Source organism: Callorhinus ursinus, unplaced genomic scaffold (genome assembly GCF_003265705.2).
Source record: "Callorhinus ursinus isolate GAN/ISIS: 27379988/994484 unplaced genomic scaffold, GSC_fseal_2.0 scaffold12, whole genome shotgun sequence".
NCBI lineage: Eukaryota > Metazoa > Chordata > Mammalia > Carnivora > Otariidae > Callorhinus > Callorhinus ursinus.
Window position 1 is genome coordinate 40,647,308 of NW_027397074.1, and position 21,896 is coordinate 40,669,203.

The following is a 21,896-nucleotide window of genomic DNA, read 5'->3' on the forward strand; positions in this document are numbered from 1 at the left end:
GCTGTCAGGCCTCGGCGCCGCGGGCGCGGTCTGCGGGCGCTGGGAGGGGGGCTCCACCTGGCCGCCGCGCCGCGGCCGGAGGGGCGGGGCCGAGCTTCGCGGAGGTGGCGACGCCTCCTCGCGCCCGAGCGCGCGCTCCCCGGCGTCCGGCGCACGCGCGAGGCCGGGAGGGAGCGCGCCCCCGGCAGCGGCGGCGCGAGGAGGAGGAGGGGGAAGCGGAGGAGGAGGAGGGCGGCTGAGGGGAGGCTGGCCGAGCGCGCGGTGGCGGCGGTGGCGGCGGCGGCGGCGCCGGCGACCGGAGCCGGGGCGGAGTGGGGAGCGAGGGAGGGGGCGGAGGGAAGGGGCGCGGAGAGGAGTGAGAACCGCTTTTCCAATTCCCAACTACGAGCCCCGAGTTTGTAGATGGGGCTGCTCGGCGGCGCCTGCGGCTGAGAGAGAGCAGCAGCGGCGGGCGCAGGGGAGCGGTGGCGGCGCGGAGGCGGCCGAGGTGCGAGCCGGTGAGTTTGCTGGGGCCCCCACGCTGCTCGGGTAACGGTCTCGCCGCGCGCCGAGACGGTCGGGGGGGGGCGCCCTGTTGCTCGTCGCCGTGCGCCACGCGGGGACCCCGGCCCGCCCCGCCCCCTCAGCACCTGGGCTCGGCGCGCGGGGGGCCGGGGCGGCGGAGGCGGCGCGGCTGGGGAGGGCTGCTAGCGCGCCTGACCCGGCCCGGCAGGCGCATAGGGCGCGCTTTGCCGGGCCCCTGGCTCCGGTGCTGCGGGCGGGCCGGAGCGCGGCAACGTGTCTGGCCCATGCTGCCCTCCGCCGCGCGGCGCCCCGCTCTCTCCACGCGCTCCCCGGCGCGGCCCCGGTTGGGGCAAGGCTGGGGCTGGGGGCGCGCGGGGCCCCCTCCGGGGCCGGGAGCGGTGCGCGGGCGCCTACACCCTCTGCGGCGGGAGTGGCGTTTAAGGCATGAATGGGGAGCCGCGCCGGGGGCGGTAGTTGCTGTGACTGACACCTTCGGGGTCAGTGTCGAGAGGGGGCGATTCAGCCGGCTTCTGGCGTGCTCCCGAGCCCCAAGTTCTTGGGGGAGGAGGCTTTCTGCAACTATTACTGCTACTTCCGAGGCACGAGACTCGTTTGGTCGAAGTGGTTGTGGGCCGAGCACACGTTGCTCCGGAGGCGTTCGCTGCTGAGGCAGTGTTTTCGGATCCTGGGTACATAATCTGGAACCAGAAAGGTACTGGGGCTTTTTTTTTTTTTTTTTTTTTTTGGCAGGGTGGAGGGCCGGGAGGGAGTCAAGTGAGGGATCATACGGCCGGTATGATGACAGGCTGTGGATTGGTTGGTGGATATATATGTGTTTTTTTCCTTTCCAGAAGGACTTTTTTTAACACTTTATTGGGAGTTTAGTCTCAATCTCACCAGCTCCTGGGATTACAGCTGGAGATTACATCCATTAAACTTCATCAGTTGGGGCTTGCATTTATTTAAGGGGGTTGGGGACAAGCGAGGAAGGGAATTGAGGGCTGATTGGGAAGCTCAGAAAATTCTCCGCATTACTTATAAACAGCCTGTTAAGGTCAAGCTAGCCACGTTTTACTCTTTCCTACGCCTTTGGGGGTTGTTGGAATTTTACTTTATGCTTCCTGAATTGGTCGTCTTGTAATATGGCTCGGAACATTTGAGGTGTGTTAAAATGCTCTTCAATTGGAGTATGATTTAGCAGCCATTTCTACCCGTGAAATCTTTCAAATCGTCGTTTGGAAACTTATGTATGTCGAATATATTAGGCGAGGTAACAGTGTTATCAATGCGGAGATAGTTGCGGTACTACGTATAACAACAGACCTTAGGTAATATTGCTTATTTTAGGTACCTCCTGTTCAGTTATGGTAAGGTATCAGGCCTGATTATAGTCATATGTTCTGAGGCCTCATTACAGTAAACAAAGAACTTTTGTGGGTTGTGTCATTTTGAGGTCATTTGTATCTGAAATCTATCATGTATTTAAGTACATGTTTAAAAATATGTTTGCACAACATGTTACTTTTTAAGGTCCATGTTTCTTTTATTTTAGACTAGGGTTACATAATATTCAAATGGTAACACTTTTAATTGTTCTGTTTTGTCCTTTGGGGTTTCACACTAAATATCTTTATGAAAAAACATCCGTGTGTGTGTGTGTGTGTGTGTGTGTGTGTGTGTGTCCTTTTCCAATTGGTGCTACTCAGTTCCTTTCTCACCTGGAATTTGAAAATGAATTATTTTACATTTTAGATTAAATAAACACTGGAAAAATTAAGGTGCTTGAGCAAGTCTGGAAGCGCTAAATAAGACAGAATCATTTTTTTGTTCTTTGAGCCAACTGTTGGATTTTTAAAAAAATGAATCCTATTTTTCTTAAATATTTGAGGGAGGGGTTTGCTTTATTTTTCCTGAGTCTCATTTCAGGCTGAAATTGTTCCAGAAGACTACACCCCCTGCTTCCCTCCCTCCTTCCCCTCTCCCCCCCCCCTTTTAGCTTGGGATAACCAAGACAACCATAATTGTGTTACCTTTTTTAAAAGGCTGTTTTTAAATTGAGGTTGAGTATTTACCATCTTTTTTTAATGTACTTTACCACTTAATGGATGGTTGGAAGACAGCAGATGTTTTAATTAAACGCCTTTCACATTTTTGACATCCAAGCTTTGTTAAAAGCGAGTAACAGCAAATTATTGTTGAGAGTTGCAAATAATACAGGGTTAGTGCTGGTGAAAGGCTATCCAATTGTAAAAACACCAAGAAAACAAATATTAAAAGAAGCAAGAGAACCCATTTGTATATTTGACATCACTTACTGTATTATAAATTATCTAGTTCTAGGTGGTTTTTGAAAGAGTGTGTTGCACTGATAATTTTCTTTTTCAAGGCAGTTCATTTGGTAAATGACTAAATTTGTGCCAGAACTCTACTTCAGGTAAATATGGTTAACTTGCAAGGGATGTGCTGATATTTATTTCAGGAAGAGTGAACATCTGCCTGTTTTAGATAAAACAAATACTGGGCTGTCTGAAGATACTGTTTATTCCTTTAAAAAAATATACTGAGAAAAAATATGCTAGTTTTATTTTACCTGTAGGTTCTTTCCTTCCAAAAATGGGCTTTACATTTATGAATATCATAAGAGCAGATAAGCATAAAAATCGCTTTACTGATAGGTTGCTAGTATTGAATTAAAAATTTTATTTCTTTCTTGTAGGGACCAGGTTCTGTATGGTGTATTTTTGGTCAGTCTCACAGAGGCTGCAATGATTTCCCCACTCTTCTTATTTGTCTGTGACCACTAGGGGGAGACTTTATACACTTTAGGTTGACCATATCCCTCCCTTACATACACTGGCTGCTAATCATCCCTGGGCAATTTGCCAAACTGCTGGAAATGTGTTGGGGAGGATGCACTCTGAATCAAGTCTTGATCAAGGTGTCTAGTGACTTTTATTTTTTTAACTCACACCACCACTCACAAAGTACCTCTCTTTATAGATTGTGTTATTAACAGTCTACTTTTTGGTCTGTTGTTAAGTGAGCTAACTAAATATCTCACATGATGAAAGATGAGATTCATGACTACATTAGAGCTTTCAAAGTCTGACTTTACTGACATTAATCTTGGTAGCAATGTAGGTTTAATTACATGCTTAGTGTACACAGATATTAGCCGTCTGGAAAGATCTGGAGATACAGGTGTACTATATCTGGACCTCTTCAAACAGATTGGGCTTCTATTTTAAAAAGCTTTCAGAGGAGGAGCTATCACAACATCCCTTGTACCCAGTTTCACCACAAAGGGGAAGTTCTTCCTTTTTCTTAATAGTAAAGATAAAATTAAAACTCACGACTTTGTTGACCATTATATTGTGGCTATTCTTAAAGTCAGAAGTCTGGTTTCCCCTTTTGGCAATGTCCAATTCAATAATAGTGAACTCAGTAAACAAAGGATGTTATGTTTATAGTAGCTTATAAAGAGCTTAAGGTTTATGTTCTTTCATAGCTAAGACCTTTGTACATTCTTGATCATAGTAGATGGGATAGAATTTATAGTTCTATCATTTTATCATCCTAGATTTTTCTTTTTAAATGGCTTTGCTTTTGTCCTAAAATTTTTTTTTTTAAATGTTCATGGTATACTAGAAATGATATTTTCTGCTTAGGACATACTCCTTTCTAGCTAACTTCAGGATTGTGTCAAATGCTTGGGGATGGTAATTTTTAAGGCCTGTTTTCTTAAAGTTATCACTGATGCAAGGCAGTATGAGAATTAAAGGTAATATAGTGTGTTTTTTGTAAAGCTCAAGTTATTAAAATTCTTTCCACTGTCTACTAGTTCCTATACATGAATTGATCCCAACTCACATCCTTTCCTCTTAGATCTGTTACTCCTTTACCACTTCTGTAACATCCTCCTCGTTCACTATATTCTTTCGGCATTGCCCTTCTTTTTGTCCCTCAGAAATGTCATGGTTTGTTCCTGACTTAGGACTGTTCACTCTGTCTGGAATTCTCTCCCTAAAACACTACATGACTGGCTCCTTTTCATCATTTCAGGTTTCAGTTCACATATTGTCTTCTCAGATAAGCAGTATTCTCTAACCACCCGATTAGAATGACACTATCCTTATTTCCTTCTATCTCATTACCTTTAAAAAATTTTCTGTAAACCGCTTATCACTATCTGAAATTGTATTTTTATATTATTTTATTATCTGTCTACTCTCACTAGAATGTAAGCCCCGTGGAAACACTAGTTGTAGCTCTTTTATTTAACTATATTTCAAGGACTCAGACCTGTTCCTGGCACACAGCTGTCATTAAATAAATATTCCTTTTTTTAAAAAAAAAATCTGAGGTTCTGTCCTTCCTCAACTTTTGTTAAAGTGTCCCTTTCTGAGTAGATGGTAGTTGTAGTAAGTAGGCTACTTTTGGCTCTAAGTAATAGAAATTCATCTAAGTGATATAAACAAGAGGTAAGATTTATTATAAAGATGCAAGGAGTATCTGAGGGAATCCGAAGGTTGAGACTCAGGATTCCATCCAGTACCAGCATGATACACTTCATCTCTCTCTTCTCCACATGCATTTCCTTTATTTCTTCTCTTGCTGCAGAGGATCACTTCCTAGTCCTCTTAATGGAAAATAAGGCTGCCAGCATCTCTCGGTTTTTTCAGTATTAGCCCAGACAACAGGAAAGAGATTCATCTAGTGCCCATTCTTCCCCTGTTCAACAAACTATGTTGTACTATTAGAACTTGGTGGTATTTGCTGTAACCATGTGAAATGGGATTGGAGAGAAAACCCAAGTAGATGACAGTGATAATTAATGTTCACCCTTGACCACCCTCTAGAAGTTTGGTTCCCCTTCTTTTAAATTTTGCTGGTATATGAAGTTAGAAGATCTGGGAAAAGCACTGTCCTGTGGAAAGAATTTACAGTTTGATTTAGGACAGTAAGATATATACATGAAGGAAAGAAATGATCAGAAATAGCATGGTAATAATACAGAAACAGGAAAATATTTGCAACTTGTATTGCAGACAAAAGGTGAATTTCCTTGATATATAATGAATACCTGTAAACTGATAAGAAAAAGACCATCCGTAAAGATGGGGAAAGATTATAGACAGATAAATCATAGAAAAGGAAATCCAAGTGGTCCCTAAGCATATATATTCAACCTCACACATAAATATAAGTTAAAACTATGAGGTACCATTTTCACAAATTAGACCAAAAAATAATTTGATACTACTTTTCAGGAGGATAGAGACTAACAGGTGCTCTCTTACCTTGCTGGTGGAAATATAAATCAATAGAATTTGATGTGACTGAAATTTCTGAAGAGTACTAAGGTGAATAGAAATACCTGAGAATATGCATAAATTGATGTAGGTGTTTGTGGGAGAGAAAAAAGCTAATGTTCAACTTAATTATCTGAATACTAACTTGTGTTGCTTTATTTTTAGCTTTAGTCATGAAACAGGCCCAGGCTAGGGTAAAGCCCAGCAAGATCACATACCCTTCCGCCCCCCAACGAAGGAGATTCCTTTTAGGATTATATTTAGTTCATCTTCCCAGATCACCGTTTCTTTTACCCTGGTGCTGGTGAAGTTTGTTTTTAAATCACTGAGATTTCCATATACTTTGTATCTTTTAGAGCCTAGCACTTTGTTAGCTACTTAATGGCACTTAAGTAGATTGAATTGAACTGTGATTAACTTATTAGCTTCTCATAGACCTACTTGATAATTTTATGCTTTTGGAAATCTTTTTAAAGTGATTTAGAATTTCATTTGATAAATGTACTTAAGATTTTATTACAATAAATGGTCAGTAGGGCAGTTTTATAAATTGTTTATAATATAGTGTATTACTGGAACTTTACTTTTACATGGTTCCTTTGTTCTGTAAAATATTGTTAGATCTTAGTTGGGTTAGAAAGATACGAAAACTGGGGTAGGGCGGCTGAGGATGCATGAAATTTTTCTAGAACAATTTGTGAGAAAGTATGAGGAAAATGAGCAGATCAAGGGCATATGGTTTAAAGAAAGTATGTGGTGGAATTAGGAGTTTTGACCTAGGAAAATGCTAAGCCATTTTAGCTAAATACATACTTCTAGGGTATGATATATACTTTATAATATTTTTATTCTTTAGGTCATTTACCATGAATTGACTTTGGTACAGGGGTTCTTCACCTAAGTAGGCATCAGAATCCTTTAGAGTTATTCTATACTAGAGGATTCTAATTTAGTAAGTCTGGTGTAGGGCCAGATCATGTTTATATTTTTAAAATCAACAAGAGCCAATATTTATAAAGTAATACATTCTGTAAAATATTCTCTTTAATAACCAAATCAGTTAACATAGCTTTTAGGGTCATATACCATTTACATAACTCTAACCCTAGAATTTGGTCTCTTACCATGGTGTCTGCTTTAGCCAGATAGATATCTCTACAAGCATCAAATTGATTTCCTTTGCTTTGCTCACTTTTATACTGTTCCCTTCTTTGTTCCCTTATTTCTTCTTTACTAATAAGTGTTCAGACTTGCCTCTCCCAAGAAGCTACATTGGCTGGCCTCATGCACAATTTATCTTTTCAGTACAGGACAAATCATAGCACAACACTTACATAACTGGCAATTTCACACCATGTCAGTGGCTGATTTATGTGCTTTCACTCACATAAGCCTTGTGCATGTATGCCTGGTTTTACTGTTTGAACCTCCTTAATTTTTCTTCTCAGTACCAAGAGCTTGAAGCTTAGTCATAGTGTCAATGGCATGGACAATATTATTGAATGCTTACTGTGTTTTAGGACTACACTAAATTCTCTCCATACATTATCTCATTTGCTCATCAGCAGATTTTTAAAATCAAAAACCCTTATATGATTGTGTCAGTTTTCTGTGTCTTGCCATAAACTTGGTGGCTTAAAACAAAAGACATATATTCTCTTACAATTTTGGAGGCCAGAGTTCTGAAATCAGTATCATTGGACCAAAATCAGGGTGTTGGCAGGGCTACACTCCCTCAAAGGCTCAGGAAGAGAATCTGTTCTTTGCCTCTTTCATGTTTCTGGTGGCTGCCAGCATTCTTTGGCTTGTGGTTCCATCACTTTAATCTTCAAGGGCTTCAGATCTCTCTTAGCTCTGTTCTTAACACCTTCTCCTATGTGCATGAAAGAGAAATCTCCCTTTGCCTTTTTTTTTTTTTTTAAGATTTTATTTATTAGAGAGAGAGACATGGCGAGAGAGGGAACACAAGCAGGGGGAGTGGGAGGGAGAAACAGGCTCCCCGCTGAGCAGGGAGCCAGATGCAGGGCTCGATCCCAGGACCCTGGGATCATGACCTGAGCCGAAGGCAGACACTTAACGACTGAGCCACCCAGTGCCCCATCCCTTTGCCTTTCTTTTTAAGGACACATATAATGGCATTTAGGGCCCACATAATGACCCCTGATAATCTCCCTATCACAGGATTCTTAACATATGCCAAGACCCTTTTTCCAAATAAGGTAACATTCACAGGTTCCAGGGCCTAAGACCTGGGTATCTTTGGAGGACCATTTGCTTACTACAATAGTAATTCACATAGTCCAGAAAAGGAGGGCTGGTAAAAGTCTTTTTGCCCCATCTTGTCCCTTTCTTTGTAAATCATTGTTTCTTAGCCAGGGATGATTTTCCTGCCCTCCCTTCACTTCCCTCAGGGACATTGGGCTGTCATAACTGGAGGTGATTGCTGCTTTTGGAATCTATCAGATACAGGCCAGGGAGGCTACAAACAATGCACAGGACAGACTCCCACAGCAAAGAATTCTCCAAACCTAAATGTCATAGTGCCGAGGTTGAGAAACACTATTTTGAAGGTAACTATTGCCAGAAGTTTCTTGTGTATCATTCCTGAAAAAAGTTTTATACCTATACCAAAGCAGCACATATCACGAGTAAAACCTAATCTGAGTTGATTAGGACTGGTAGTAGTTTGTGGTTGACTGAAAGCTGATTTAAGTGAGGAGTCGAAAATAATTCACACATACTTTAAATAATGTATTTTTACTTAAAAATATAAATATACTGTACATTTATGTGCCAGTCTTTGAGTATGTATTTTTTCTCTGGAGCTCTGTGTCATTATTCTAAAAACTAATGCGTTATCACTGATTCCTAGCTTTGGAGCAAGAACTTAAAAATCAAAAAGAATCTGAGTGTAGGATCCTTGTAGCGTTTTATGACTCCTCAGTTGTTTTTAGTTGTGTGCTTATGTTTAATTATACAGCAGATAGCGTTTTGTTTTCTTGGGTTTTTTCTCACTTGCTTTCTTTGGGTCTCTCCAAAGCATTCAACTTGATTTTCATATGAAGAATGATATAACTCTATGATTTTGTATTAAATAAAATATCGTGTGTGTGTATATGTAAAATACATTTATATATATGAAGAAATATATGTTTAATGTTATATTATAAATTATATATAAAGAAATTCTGTTTTGTATAAAAAATGACTCCCTAAGATATTCGGAATACTACTCCCAGTTGCAGCTAATTTGCATAGCTTCTAATCTGGCAATATGATGACAGCTCATGTCCTAGCTGCTTCCAAAGTTTTGGGAGTTGTAGAAAATTTTGTTTTAATACAAATGACAGTTTGTAAATTATAGGATAATACTATAAGTACCTTATTGCTATACCAGCTTAATGCTTGAGTTATTTTTCTACTAAAGGAAACATTGGTTTTTCATTAACTATTAATAAATATTACTTGGAGTTTTGCTTACTAGCAAAATATTTTCACTGCTTACATAGTTAATCCTACAATTCCTTGAAATTAGGGTCTTCATTTCATCATTTCCTTACTTAGCATGGCAGGACAGTTAGACATGGGTTGTAATCACAGATTTTCTAACTTCCAGCTCTTTTACTTTTTCAGAACTCGGAGCTCTATGTGGTACAGACAGTAAGCCTACTGGCAGACATGTCTGGTGTTAGCACTGAACTCAATATACCTCATCTCTAAAACAGAGGTTATAATATCTATAGTGTTAGTGTAAGATTTTAATTAGAAAATATAAGTGTCTAGCACGGAGTCTGGTACATTTTAAGTGTTCAGTAATTGTCAGTGTCATTTTCTTCTCTTACTGTTTGGTACAGTGTTGTATGTGCAGTGAATAATATTTATTGAATAACAACATTTTCAGTTGCCTTTGCTTGATTCATTACTCTCATTTTCTTTCACCCCAGTATGAGCTATATCTCATTTAGTAAATATTTTTTAAAAGAACTTTGCTTTTAAAGTAGTCCGGTAAATTATGTGCTGTTAACTAAAGTTAATAAGTCTTATTTTTACATGATATTTAAATGTGTTTACAACGGGAGATTGGGTGGAAAGATGACTATGTGACCTCAAAGATTCCTTCCAACATAATATGAAGATTTTTATAAAACTCACATAACCCTGATTTTTTCCTTCTGCTTTCCCTCTAAAAGTCTACAGAAGTAAATAGTGTTTGATAATGTAGCTTTTTTTTTTTTTAATGAAGAGAATGACCATAGTTGTAATATGTTGCTAATGGTCCATTATCTCATAAAAGTAATTTTTTAGTATTTTGGATGAATGTGGCTGTCTTCAAGTGGATTTGTCTTTCTCTTTTACCTAGAATATATATGTCTGTATACATATAATAAAATGTTCCATGGAAAATTTAACTTTACATAAATAAAATTTTATGTTTTTATTTATCTATTAAATGCCCTTCTATCTGGGATTTTGATATAAGAAATGTGGGTAACTGAGTTAAATAAATTTAATTCATCGAAGTTACATATTTCAGAAATTAAACAATGATCATGCATATTTTTATGTAAGTTGATTCAAATGCTTTTCATTTTCTTTTTTAAACTAGTAATCTTTTGGAATGGGGATAAATGAAAAAACTTTAAACCATGTTTTTAAGAAGGTTAGAGCACCTTGTGAGGCATATAGGCGAAGTCATCAAGGGACGCCCTCATCATTCTTAGCATTAGGTTCTTGAAAACCTGAAGGTAGAGAAATTTCCCCTGAAGGAATTTAAGATGTTACGGGGGAAATAAGGGCAAGGAGTTGTGGTTGTGAATGAACCGTTAAAAATCCTTATACACTTTTAATGTTCATCCAATTAAAACCTTAAATAAAATATATCAAACAGATCAACATTTTATGCAATTAAATTTGGCAGTACCAGGGACTATACAGTTATTTTCCATTTACCCCTACTTTCTTGAAAGAAACTTCAGGATTTCCAATCTGGGGGGGATGGGGTAGGGAGTTCTTAAAATTTTAAGAAGCGTTTTTTAGGGTTTCTTATAAATAAGAGCCTTTATTATTTCTACTTAAAAGTTACTCCAACTTGTGGTTCCAACTGTTCTAGAGATAGCATAACTTGGGTATTTAAAATTAAAAAAAAAAATAAGCTTTTAGTAACCTTTATTTAACTCACTCAGCTTGCTAGAGCTGAGTGGGTATTTATAGTTCTTTTCTACCCATGATAATTTCATGCCAGCACTCATCAGAACATAACATAATGGAACACTGACTTGGCTCTGTCCTTCTCATTCTCATATCCTTTTCTTTCCCAATAGACTGTTTCCAGATCGAAGGCTGGAAATTTGTTTTGTCCCATCTTCTGTCTCTTCTGAGAGTGCACTGCAAATATCTTCTACTCCTACTCTGCCATCTTTTAATTTCCCTTCTCTTTTTTCTTCCAAACATGAAGTTCCCCTTTTCCCAAAATACCTCCAAAAAGAACAGCTTAGAATTTGTTACACTCAAGTAGAAATTTTCGTCAAAAGTAAATCTGTGTATATATGCATATACTGGAATTTCACACAAAGGGTTACTTTATATAGTTGACCTGAAGAATCTTTTTTTGCATCCCCTCAACCAAGCATTGTCCTATGCTCATAGGCTGTGTTTAATATTTATTACTGAAATTAGGAAACACAAATTAGCATATCAATAGCATTCTATCATGTGCAACTAAGTTCTGAAAGAGTTTGAAGTTTAGAAAAAGAAATTCTCATCTGTAGGGAGGGACTTGCCATTCATTTGATTGAATTAATTTTGAGATGAGTCCTTTTAGCTCTAAAGTTTTGATTCTAAAAAAGCAAGAAGTGTTTCATAAATTGATTAGGTATTGAATAGCTAAGAAAAAAAGGGTATTGTTGGGTGGAGTAACATGAGTGAAGGCATTTAAGTGGGAAGAGATGTGTGGTTGTGCATATAGTAATTAAAAAAGAACAATGTGAGAATATAGTTTATATTAGAGAATAGAGGAATTAGGCTGAATAGATAAAAGCTAGATTTTAAGAGAAATTTAAACATTCTCAGATAACAAAAGTTTTTCTAATCTAGTATCCTTAAAATGACATTTTTACATGATAGTCTTGTGTTGAGTGGGTTATAGTGAAGAAGAGAATAGTGGGAAGAGACTTGCAGTGATAATTTAAAGATGAAGGAGTAAGAACTTGGAAGTGGTGGCACAGAGAATGGAGAATAAGAGATGAATATAGGGAAATTACGAATTCACTGTGGCCTATCAAATGACATACAGAGGTATCTCCAAGTTTTCAAGGGATTCCTAGGCAAAGAGCAGTCCCTGGATTTTCAGGGTTTGGGGATCTTTTCCCAAGGTAAGTCCTCATCTTGTTTTAAAGGTTCATGTAGGTTCTTACTTTCTTTTTTAAAGATTTATTTATTAGAGAGTAAGCACGTGCTTGCACCCCATGCTTGCACCCCAGCAGGTATGCGGACAAGCAGGGTGAGGGGAGCAGAGATAAAGGGAAAGAGAGTCTCAGGCAGACTCCCTGCCGAGCAGGGAGCAGACTCAGGGCTCAATCTGAGATCATGTAGGTTCTTTTTTTTTTTTTCTTTTTTTTTAAGATTTTATTTATTTGCCAGAGAGCAAGAGAGAGCACAAGCAGGGGGAGAGGCAGGGAAAGGGAGAAGCAGGCTCCTCGCTGAGCAAGGAGCCCGATATGGGACTCGATCCCAGAACCCCGGGATCGTGACCTGAGCCAAAGGCAGAAGCTTAACTGACTGAGCCACCCAGGCGTACCAGGTTCTTATTTTTTAATATGTTCTTGTATTCTCTCAACTATATTTGACCACTTTATCATTATTAAAGGATGGGAATGTCTTTTGTGATCACTTACCTGGGTATTAATTAGTAAGTCCCATTTCATTTATTCCTGCATGATATACTGTTAACTTTCAAAGGAAAGATATTTACAGTAAGGATGATGAATGAGCTATATGGTTGTTGTGGAGGGGAGGGGTAGAGGAACTGTAAAAAATGGAGAAAAGAAAAACTTAGAAAATCAAGATACTGATAGGAAGATTATAGGAATGTTAAGGAATTTTAAAACAAATTTTAAAAGTGTTCAAATGCCAAAAGATGCTTAAAACAATGTTAGAAGTTGTGGGCAAGTAAGAGAAGTGTGTGACTTGATTTTTATTATTAGATAGCATATGTAAAGTGTGGTCCGCAAATACTTCTTACAACCATGACCATACTTTTTATATAAAGCCAAATTATTATGAGACATTTTCTAGGTAAGCAAGAAAATTGAAATGTTTTGTTGTTAGAAATGTCAAACTGTATTAGCTTGGTGCATCTCTTTGCATTATTTAAAATATACCACTGATTCAGGGGGCAGCTTTGCCTCCCACAGGTAATTTGGTAATCTCCAAAGACCTTTTTGGTTGTCACAATTTGGGGTGGGGGTGGGGATGCTTATTAACATCTAGTGGGTAGAGACCAGAGATGCTGCTAAACCATTTATAGGACACCCCCCCTCCCCATTAACAAGGAATTACCAAAATGTCAATAGTGCCAAGATTGAGAAATCCTGGAATATAGAGTAGGCAAGTTCTCCTGTGGGCAATTTTAGAGACCACCAATTTCTTCTTTTTTTCTGGGATTGACCAGAAACTGTCTTTCTGTTAACATTCTTTTTTTCCAGTAGCTTACAGTATACTTGATTGTCACTGATTTCTTTATTATGTTCTTTTTTTTAAAGATTTTATTCATTCATTCATGAGAGACAGAGAGAGGCAGAGGGAGAAGCCGGCTCCCAAAGAGCAGGGAGCCCGATGCGGGACTCGATCCCACGACCCCGGGATCACAACCTGAGCGGAAGGCAGACGCCCAACCATCTATCTGAGCTATGTTCTTATCCTAAGGGTAGATCTTAGACACTTTGATTGGATGAATATTTCCAGTAGTTCTGCCCCTCTTAGGGGGGCTTTTTTCTGCAGACTTTATCTTGTGTTTCCTTTCACTAATTTAATTCTTGAGGGGTCTCCCTATTTCCAAATTCTGAGAGTCTCTTGATGTGATTTCCTAAGGACTTTTTTTGCAACAAGGCTTTTTATGTGCTTTAAGGTGCTTCATGTCCCAGGTCTGGGTTGAGCTAGTTCTTGAGTCTAGGTTTTTTCTGGTAGTGTTTGCATCTGTTCTAACTTGTTTATGCAAGATATTTTTTCTTTCTGACAGCATTTGAATCTTTTCTAATTTTTCTGTATACAAGAAGTTTATTTAAATAAAATGCTTAGCTGAAAAAAAAACATCTAGGAGTTATTTCTTCTAGAAAAATTTTATCCTTCTTTATAGATAAAGATTGCCTTAGATATAAATAGCCACATATGAAAAGGTTTTATAATAGTTTTGTAGTGATAAATGAAAAACACTGAAATTCTAGAATAAAACGAGGTATGCAAAGTTTTTTGTTTGGTGTTATTGTTAAACTGCAAAATAATTCATTGGAATATAAAGATAAAAGTTGAATGAACATATCACTGATGGAGAAAGTCATTTTGAAAGAACCTTAACCCACTTCAATTTGCTGTTGATCTAAACATACTGGCCATTTAGCGAAATATATTTGTGTATACTAGCTACTCTATGTGAAATAAAGGAATAGCGAGGGAAAGCAAAAGTGTAAAGAAAACTATTCGGTAGTGGTCAGGGTATGGTGATAAAAGAAGGAGAGAAGAGTGAGAGAACATTGAGAATTTGTCATCTTTGAGAGACAATGTTGTGGAGTAATTGCGGGTTTTCTTTTTAGTAGATAACTTCTTGTCTGCCTCTAGTATGCATAAATTCTACTTTCATCTTCGATTTTCATCTGTGTAAGTGTTTCATTAATTGACCTTCCATCAAATCTAAAACTGATCTGCCTTGTTAATAGATCAGTTATTAACAGCAATAGGCTTTCATTAATTTACTAAGTGATACATTCTTGAACTGCACCACAGTACCATCCTACCCCACCACTTCAAATGTATATAGTGATTGTCTTGAGTCTTGACTCCTTCCTTAGGCTTCTTGTCAGCTGTGGAAAGCATTGGTGCTGCAGCTGCTGCCTCACAGAAGAGGTTATGTCCTCACTGCATAAGCACACAACCCACATCAGTAAGCTTATTTTAATTGTGGAGATATTTTAGCTAAGAAACATTTAAATGTTTGAAGAGACTACTCTTCTGAGTCTAGGAATTCCAGGGTTGAATATACAGCATTCATGCTCTGAACAACCCAGTTTATCCGGAGGGAGGGATGTATGTTGACCACTGAACAGCACAGCTTTTCCTCCCTAGTTATTTATGATAAACTTGTTTTAATTAGCCTTTAAAAAATAGCGTTACATGGTAGAGTTAAGTTGGTATAGAAAAATGAACATGCAATGAAAGGTAAAAATTTCTGTTCCCAGCCGTACTTCATAGAGTTAATCATTGATAACAGTTTTAGATTTAGTTAGTAAAGTGTTTCTCAACAATTCATAATTAGCATTTTGGCAGTACTATATTGTCTGGGATCGTCCTGAGCACATCTTAATTTTTAGTGCCCCTGTTCTCTACCGCAGCCATGGGGGCATCAAAAATGCCCTCGCTTATTTCCAAACGCTTCTTGGGTCAGGGTGATACTTACCCTGGCTGAGAGTATTGTAATTTTTAAAACTATACCACATGTCTTAGAAAATGTGTCTCTTTTCAGTTTTACACAGTAACTGTATTGACTCCACAATAAAAGAAGACTATTTGAACACATACGTACTTCTCAAGGGAGGCCCAGAGGAGATCCCCTTGGGAAGAACTGAATGTCATAGATTACAATGTTTATTATAATCTATCTGCTTTCCTTTATGACACTATTATTGTCTTGTGTTTTCAATTATCTTTTTTTTTTTCCTTGAGTGTTTTGTGGTTTTTGAGTTGTGAGCTCATGCTTGGCTGGGTTTTATTGAAAGGACTCTGTACAGCCTGGCTAAAGAGCACATTCCTCCAAGGAAGATTTGCTAAGGCTCTTCTTTGGCATCTTTGTAATTTCTCTGCTCGGGGTTTTCTGAACTAGGTAGGGATATTGGAACCCTGAATCCTTGAGAGTAGGCCATGCTTGCACAGTCTCGGGCGATATTCCCTCCAACATGGAATTCAAGCTGAGACAGGCTAATACTCATTGTCTTCCTTGGCCAGCAGGCACGTCTTTGCTAAGCCACTCTTTTACAAGGTGGCAGTTAGTCATGTAAGGTCCCAGCCTTATATGGACGGTCTCACTTTCAATTCTCCATCTTGAATAGACCAAGTCCTAAGCTGCTGCCTCTGAACTTCTAGGTACTGAAATCTGTAAACCTCAGAGCAGCCATGGTACCTGCTTACCAGTTTATCTTCTTCATGTGGGTCCATGGAGATTTTCTTGGCTTGTTTTTGTATTTGAGAGGGTGTTTTTGGTATTTTATTTAGTATTCCTAGCTATTTTGTAAATGTGGGAGTTATTTTCAGATTGTCAAGTCTAATTTTTTGCTGGACTTTCAAGTCTCATTCATCTTCTTTCTAACTTCCAGGAATTTCCTAAAATTTTTGGTTTGGCTAATCTCTTTCATTCTCTCCCACCTCACTTCCAGGATTGTTGGCATTTTCTTCTTTTTAAAAAGTATCTTTTCTGGGGCGCCTGGGTGTCTCAGTCATTAAGCGTCTGCCTTCGGTTCAGGTCATGATCCCAGGGTCCTGGGATCGAGCCCCGCATGGGGCTCCCTGCTCCACGGGAGGCCTGCTTCTCCCTCTTCCACTCCCCCTGCTTGTGTTTCCTCTCTCGCTGTCTCTTTCTGTCAAATAAATGAATAATCTAAAAAAAAAAAAAAAGTATCTTTTCTGTCATTTCACTGTGACCTTAGGAGAGAATGTAGGCATGTGTGCTCAGTCTTCCATTTTGGCTGACAGCTTGTCTCTTTTTAGATCTAAGCTCATTAGGGCTAACTGATGAAAAGTAAATCTCTATAAATGCCTTTTCATTTAACTTTGATTTTGAAGTTTGAAATTGGAGAGCATGATCTTTGGCTATAAAAGAAGTTAGGGGGCAGGGACAGAAGATAAAGTTCAGACCATTAACCGTGCAGTTGAGCGATGTCTTCCTGGAGTGGGAAACAGTGAGGATCCTGCCATAATGTCTAAACTTACAGGGCAAATCACATTAAAATGATGAGAAACCACAATTGTAAAATTACATGCAAAAATTATTAACTGCAGTATACATGTCTGGCATAATACTAAGAATTAGAGTTCAAAGATAAGTATGATGCCATTTCTGCCCTCAGAGAGCCCACTAATTTTGTGGTGGAGACAGACATGCAAATGAAAATACAGTTTTCATTATTCATGGTAGTTATGTCTTAGAATTCCCTGTGACTACTGAGTTAGCAAGTACTGAGTCCTTGCTTCTAGGGGAATATTCAGGGTTATGTTCCTGTGAGCCTCTGATCACATTTTCATTAATTGGTCAATATATAATCTTGTTATTTGTGTTTTTTGTTTAAAGACGCCTTAACATGTGTTGTTGATTCATTAACATTGAATGGCCAGTGGCACCATAACTCTTGCCTGAAGGAAGCTCATCGAACATGTTTTTTCTCTGTAAGGCACATCCCCCGCCTCTTGTCCTTAGGAACACTAAAGCACTGTGCTTGGGGGACATTTTAGACAGCAGAATCACCATGAAAAAGCACAAAAATGTGAAAAACATGGCACTAAGTAGACCATGAAAAGGATACTTGTTTTTAGTGTGAGAGCTGAAATGAAAGGGCAGTGTCACCTTATTGGACCTGAGCTGGGGATGCACACACTGGGCACATTTTTTTGCCTCTGTGCCTGTCTGCAGGTGACCACAAAAGCAGTGCAAATATTGACTTTGGGGTTAAAAATAAATTTTAGCAAGTAGGCAAATTCACAAATAGAGAATTCATGAATAATGAGGATTGACTATACTATATATTGAGTGCTGTAATTCTAAATCTGCTAGGATAGGCTTCGTTTTAAACAAGATGAAGTTCTAGCAGTATGACGCAATGGATTTAAGGAATAGCAGATGGCCCAGTGTGGCCAGAATCGAAAGAGCTCCTCTGAGAAGGAGCAGAAGAGCCTGTTTGAACAGTTAAGGAGGGAGGTGTGAGGCCCTTGTGCCATATTAAGGGATTTAGATTTTAGAGATGATGGGGAACCACTGAGTGATATTAACGTAGGCATAAGCATGGTTATATTTGTATTTCAGAAAGCTCACTCTAATGGTGGTATTGGGGATAGACAAAAAGAAATAGAATGTTGTAGAAGTTAAGGTGAGAGATGATGAGAGAATGAACTAAGGTAGTGACAGTGGAGATAAAGTGATATATTTGAAAGGTTTGCATTGAAAGGTCTTGGCAGTGGGTTAGCTAGAGGGAATAAAAGAGATTGACCAGGTATGCCTGGGTGCCTTTAACTGAGATAGGGAATATAGGAAGCACACCAGATTTAGGAAGTAATGTGATACTTGGATGCATTGAGTTTATAGCGTCCATGGAACATCTTTACAGAGACGTAGGCAAGGAAATAGTGTGAAACTCAAGAGATAGAGCTTTGGAAGATATTAGAATGTATTTATGAATTGATTAATAAATATCTTAGTGCCTACTATGTATCAGGTTACTGTCCTAGTGCCAGAGGAGATAAAACAATGAGTCAATTTTTTTTTTTTTTTTTTTTTTTAGTGAAGGGAGACAGCAATCAAAGCAGCTTCAAATAAGCACTCCGATGAAAACCAATGTAGTAGGAGGGAGAGTGGCTGAGAGTGTATGTGGGAGAGGCTGGTTTGGATTGAGTGTTTAGGTTTAGTTTCTGGGGAGGTAACATGCTGAGACAAATGAGGGAAAAAGGATATATGTGTGGGTATCTGCGAAGATCATTTCGAGCAGAAAGAACAGACAATGGTAAAGATGAGAAATGGGAAATTAGGTGCGTTTGAAGCAGGGAAGTCAGGTCAGTGCAACTGGAGATGAGCAGATGGGGGAGAGATTGTCGAGGGGGAGCTCAGCAGGGCACATGGAATGCCTAGTCATGAAGGCTGATGTAGGCCATGGTCAGCTTTGGGACATTTTCTAAGTGCAGTGGGAAGCCATTGGACAGTTTTAGCAGAGCAATAACAAAACCTTTTTTGTGTTTTAAAATGATGTCTCTAGCCACTCTAGAGAATATTGTTGAGAACTTAGAGGCAAAGTGACCAGTTGAGTGCCGGCTAAAGTAAATAAGCAAGAGGTGATGGTGGCTTAGAGTAAAATGATGCCAGTAGAGCCATGAGGTCAGGTTTTGAGTCAGTTACTTTTCTTCAATCACCCCTGTCGTGGCTGAATTTAAAAACCGCTTTATCACTGGATCTGTTATGAATTCTAGGTATTTTTGTCAGTGCATATATAAAATGTTATCTTGGAAAAAAGGAACTTGATGATATTTATTACTCTAAACTAGTTTTGAGATACTAAAAAAGACTCAAATTTTCATATTTAATAAGATCTGGCAGTGATCCTGTAGTCAAAGTTCAGGTTTATTAGTGCTTATTAGTTATGCAAAAACACTTTCAGACAATGCGACTGGCTTAGTTATAACACTACATATTTTCTTATAATAAAGTAGTGAAGCTTTGACCTGTTTCCTTAATTAGTGGTGAGGTCAATAAAGATATTCAAAGTAGGGCTACTACACTGTGAGAGTTAATTAGGGACATTACTGTTATTTACTTGAGCTGCTTAAAAAAGAATCTCTGTAGATCTAGCTATTCTCTGGATGAGCTCTGCACTTTAACCAGGATACTCCAGTCATAGTACGGAGCAGGCACTAGGGTGGGGAAAGGTTAGGGGTTGGTAGGCTAGTTAAGAGAATTTTAAAATAGGGGCACCTGGGTAGCTCCGTCATTAAGCGCCTGCCTTCAGTTCAGGTCATTATCCCAGGATCCTGGGATCGAGCCCCGCATCGGGCTCCCTGCTCAGTGGGAGGCCTGCTTCTCCCTCTCCCACTTCCCCTGCTTGTGTTCCCTCTCTTGCTGTCTCTCTCTGTCTCTGTCAAATAAATAAATAAAATCTTTAAAAAAAATAATTTTAAAATAGTCTATGCAAAAGAAGATAAAAACTGTAAACCAAAGGTCTGAGAGTGGAAATTTTGAAGAGGATGAAACTGAGACTTTAATGAAACAGTAAAAATACTTGAAAGAAAATTAGATGTCTGGCCGTTAGGAAGAAGAAAGAAAATCAGATGATTCTGAGATTTTAAGCTTTGGACAATGGGTGGATGGTGATGGCATAATAGGTAGAACCTATAGTGGGAGGAGTAGGCTCACGTGAGTGAGTAGTTTTGAAAATGGAAATTTAAAAGTACCATCTTTGGGACTCCCCAGGGAAGTATGTTAAGAAGGCAGTCAGGGAAAGGTGAGTGCTGTCACTAAAATTTCAAAATCATACTCGTATAGAAACTAGTTGAAGTTCTAGGAGTGAATGAGATCGCTCAAGAAAAGAATGACAACCCGAGGGATGTCAGTAGCAGTGATGGTCTGTCCTCAGGCAGGGTGAGGACAGATAATGTAACTGATTTATCAGTCAGGTTATTCCTAAATTTATTTACCAAGTTTGAGGAGAGCAGTGGTGGGGGAAGCCAGAAAGCAGTGGCTGAGATAGGAAGGGTGGAGAACTGAACTACTCTTCAGTGGAGCTTGGTGTGGTGGGAAAAGGACAGAAGGCTATGACTTGAAAAGAGAAGTGGGGTTCCAAATAGTAATTTAAAAAAAATTATTACTGAAGGATGAAGAAGATGTTAACACATTTATAAAAATGTGCAAGTATTAAATGAGGAAAGAATACTGAACTGTTTCATGGTCCCACAGTAGTTGGGAAGGACTTGATTCATTGTATTCTTGTAGGGGAGGAGGGGCATATTTTCTTCTGTTGGAAAAAAGGAAGTAAGGAATGGTGCTGACATTTGATTCTAGAAGTGGAGGGGAATTTCAACAAATCATAAATGATACCCTCTTTTTTCCTTTCTCTTCTAACAAAATCCTCTGTTGGCAATTTAGTGTAGTGGATGTTTGAAATGGGAATGTGGGAGAACCCACGAAGGGGCAAAGTAATGGAATTGTGCAGCAATATTTGGGACCTTGCTGATTTTTGGAGACCAGGGAAGTTTGAATATATTGAAAACCTGGGGGAAAGAATAGATAGGAGGGCCCTGAAATGGGGGAAAGAGCTGTGGACATCAGAGGTGAGCAAAGAGGAAGACAAACTTGATTCCCTGATGATTTGGTCTAGGGCTACCTGTATTGAAATGAGCGCTGGCAAGCTGTAGCCAGGACACTGGGTGACTCTTCTTATGGAGTCTAAATGTAAACTACATGATTAATGCCATTTTATCAAACCAAAGCATATGAAAAGGTTCTGCTACAGCAAAAAACTTATCATTATAGAAAAGGACTTGTAAAACATCCTGCAATGTTTGAAACAATATTTTTATGTAACCTTTTAAGTATTTATGAAAAACCAAATCACCATCTTTTTAGTTCATTTTGTTACCAGTATTCTGGACATGTAAAATCAATCTTCTACTATTTGGACTGTTTTGACATTCCTGTGGCAAGGACTCCATTATGTGGGGACCCTGTGTCCCCCTATCTTCTCACTTGAGCATTCCTGCCCAGAGGGAATGCCGAAGTGACATTATACCTTTGAGAATATATCCCACTTCTTTTTCACCACTGAAAATAGATTTTTGTGCTTATTTTTCATGCAATGCCTTGTACTTTTATGTAATATTTTGCTCAGTGCTTTAAAGGCTGGTATAAGTAGAAATGGACAACAGCCTGAATGCTGAGACAATAAAATATTCCAAATTGATAGCTAATTCTAGTAGCTTATAAAATATCTTTGTATAAAGATATCTGTCATCTTGGCATAACATAATATTATAATCTGGATTGCATTTGAGTATAGGTCAATAATTTTCAAGTCCCAGTTTTTTGTTAGAGTGGAATTGGTAGGTATGAGTTAAGGAAAATGA

The 21,896-nt window shown here is 39.0% G+C and overlaps 1 protein-coding gene across 8 annotated transcripts in view; it reads left to right on the top strand.

Annotated features, from left to right (window-relative positions):
• Positions 1 to 299: 299 nt before the first annotated feature.
• Positions 300 to 21,896, top strand: part of PALS2 (protein associated with LIN7 2, MAGUK p55 family member) — a 135,645-nt gene continuing 114,048 nt past the window's right edge. For 2 of the 8 annotated variants that reach the window (XM_073898976.1, XM_073898975.1), the window contains exon 1: positions 300 to 497. Coding sequence is in view for 3 of the 8 variants with exons in the window: in XM_073898974.1 (XP_073755075.1) it covers positions 20,254 to 20,278 (25 nt within the window). In the remaining 5 variants the exon portion in view is untranslated. Of the gene's footprint in view, positions 498 to 1,099; positions 1,217 to 20,157; positions 20,279 to 21,896 lie in introns of those variants that run through there. The other 6 variants (XM_073898979.1, XM_073898977.1, XM_073898978.1 and 3 more) reach the window with 6 other exon arrangements.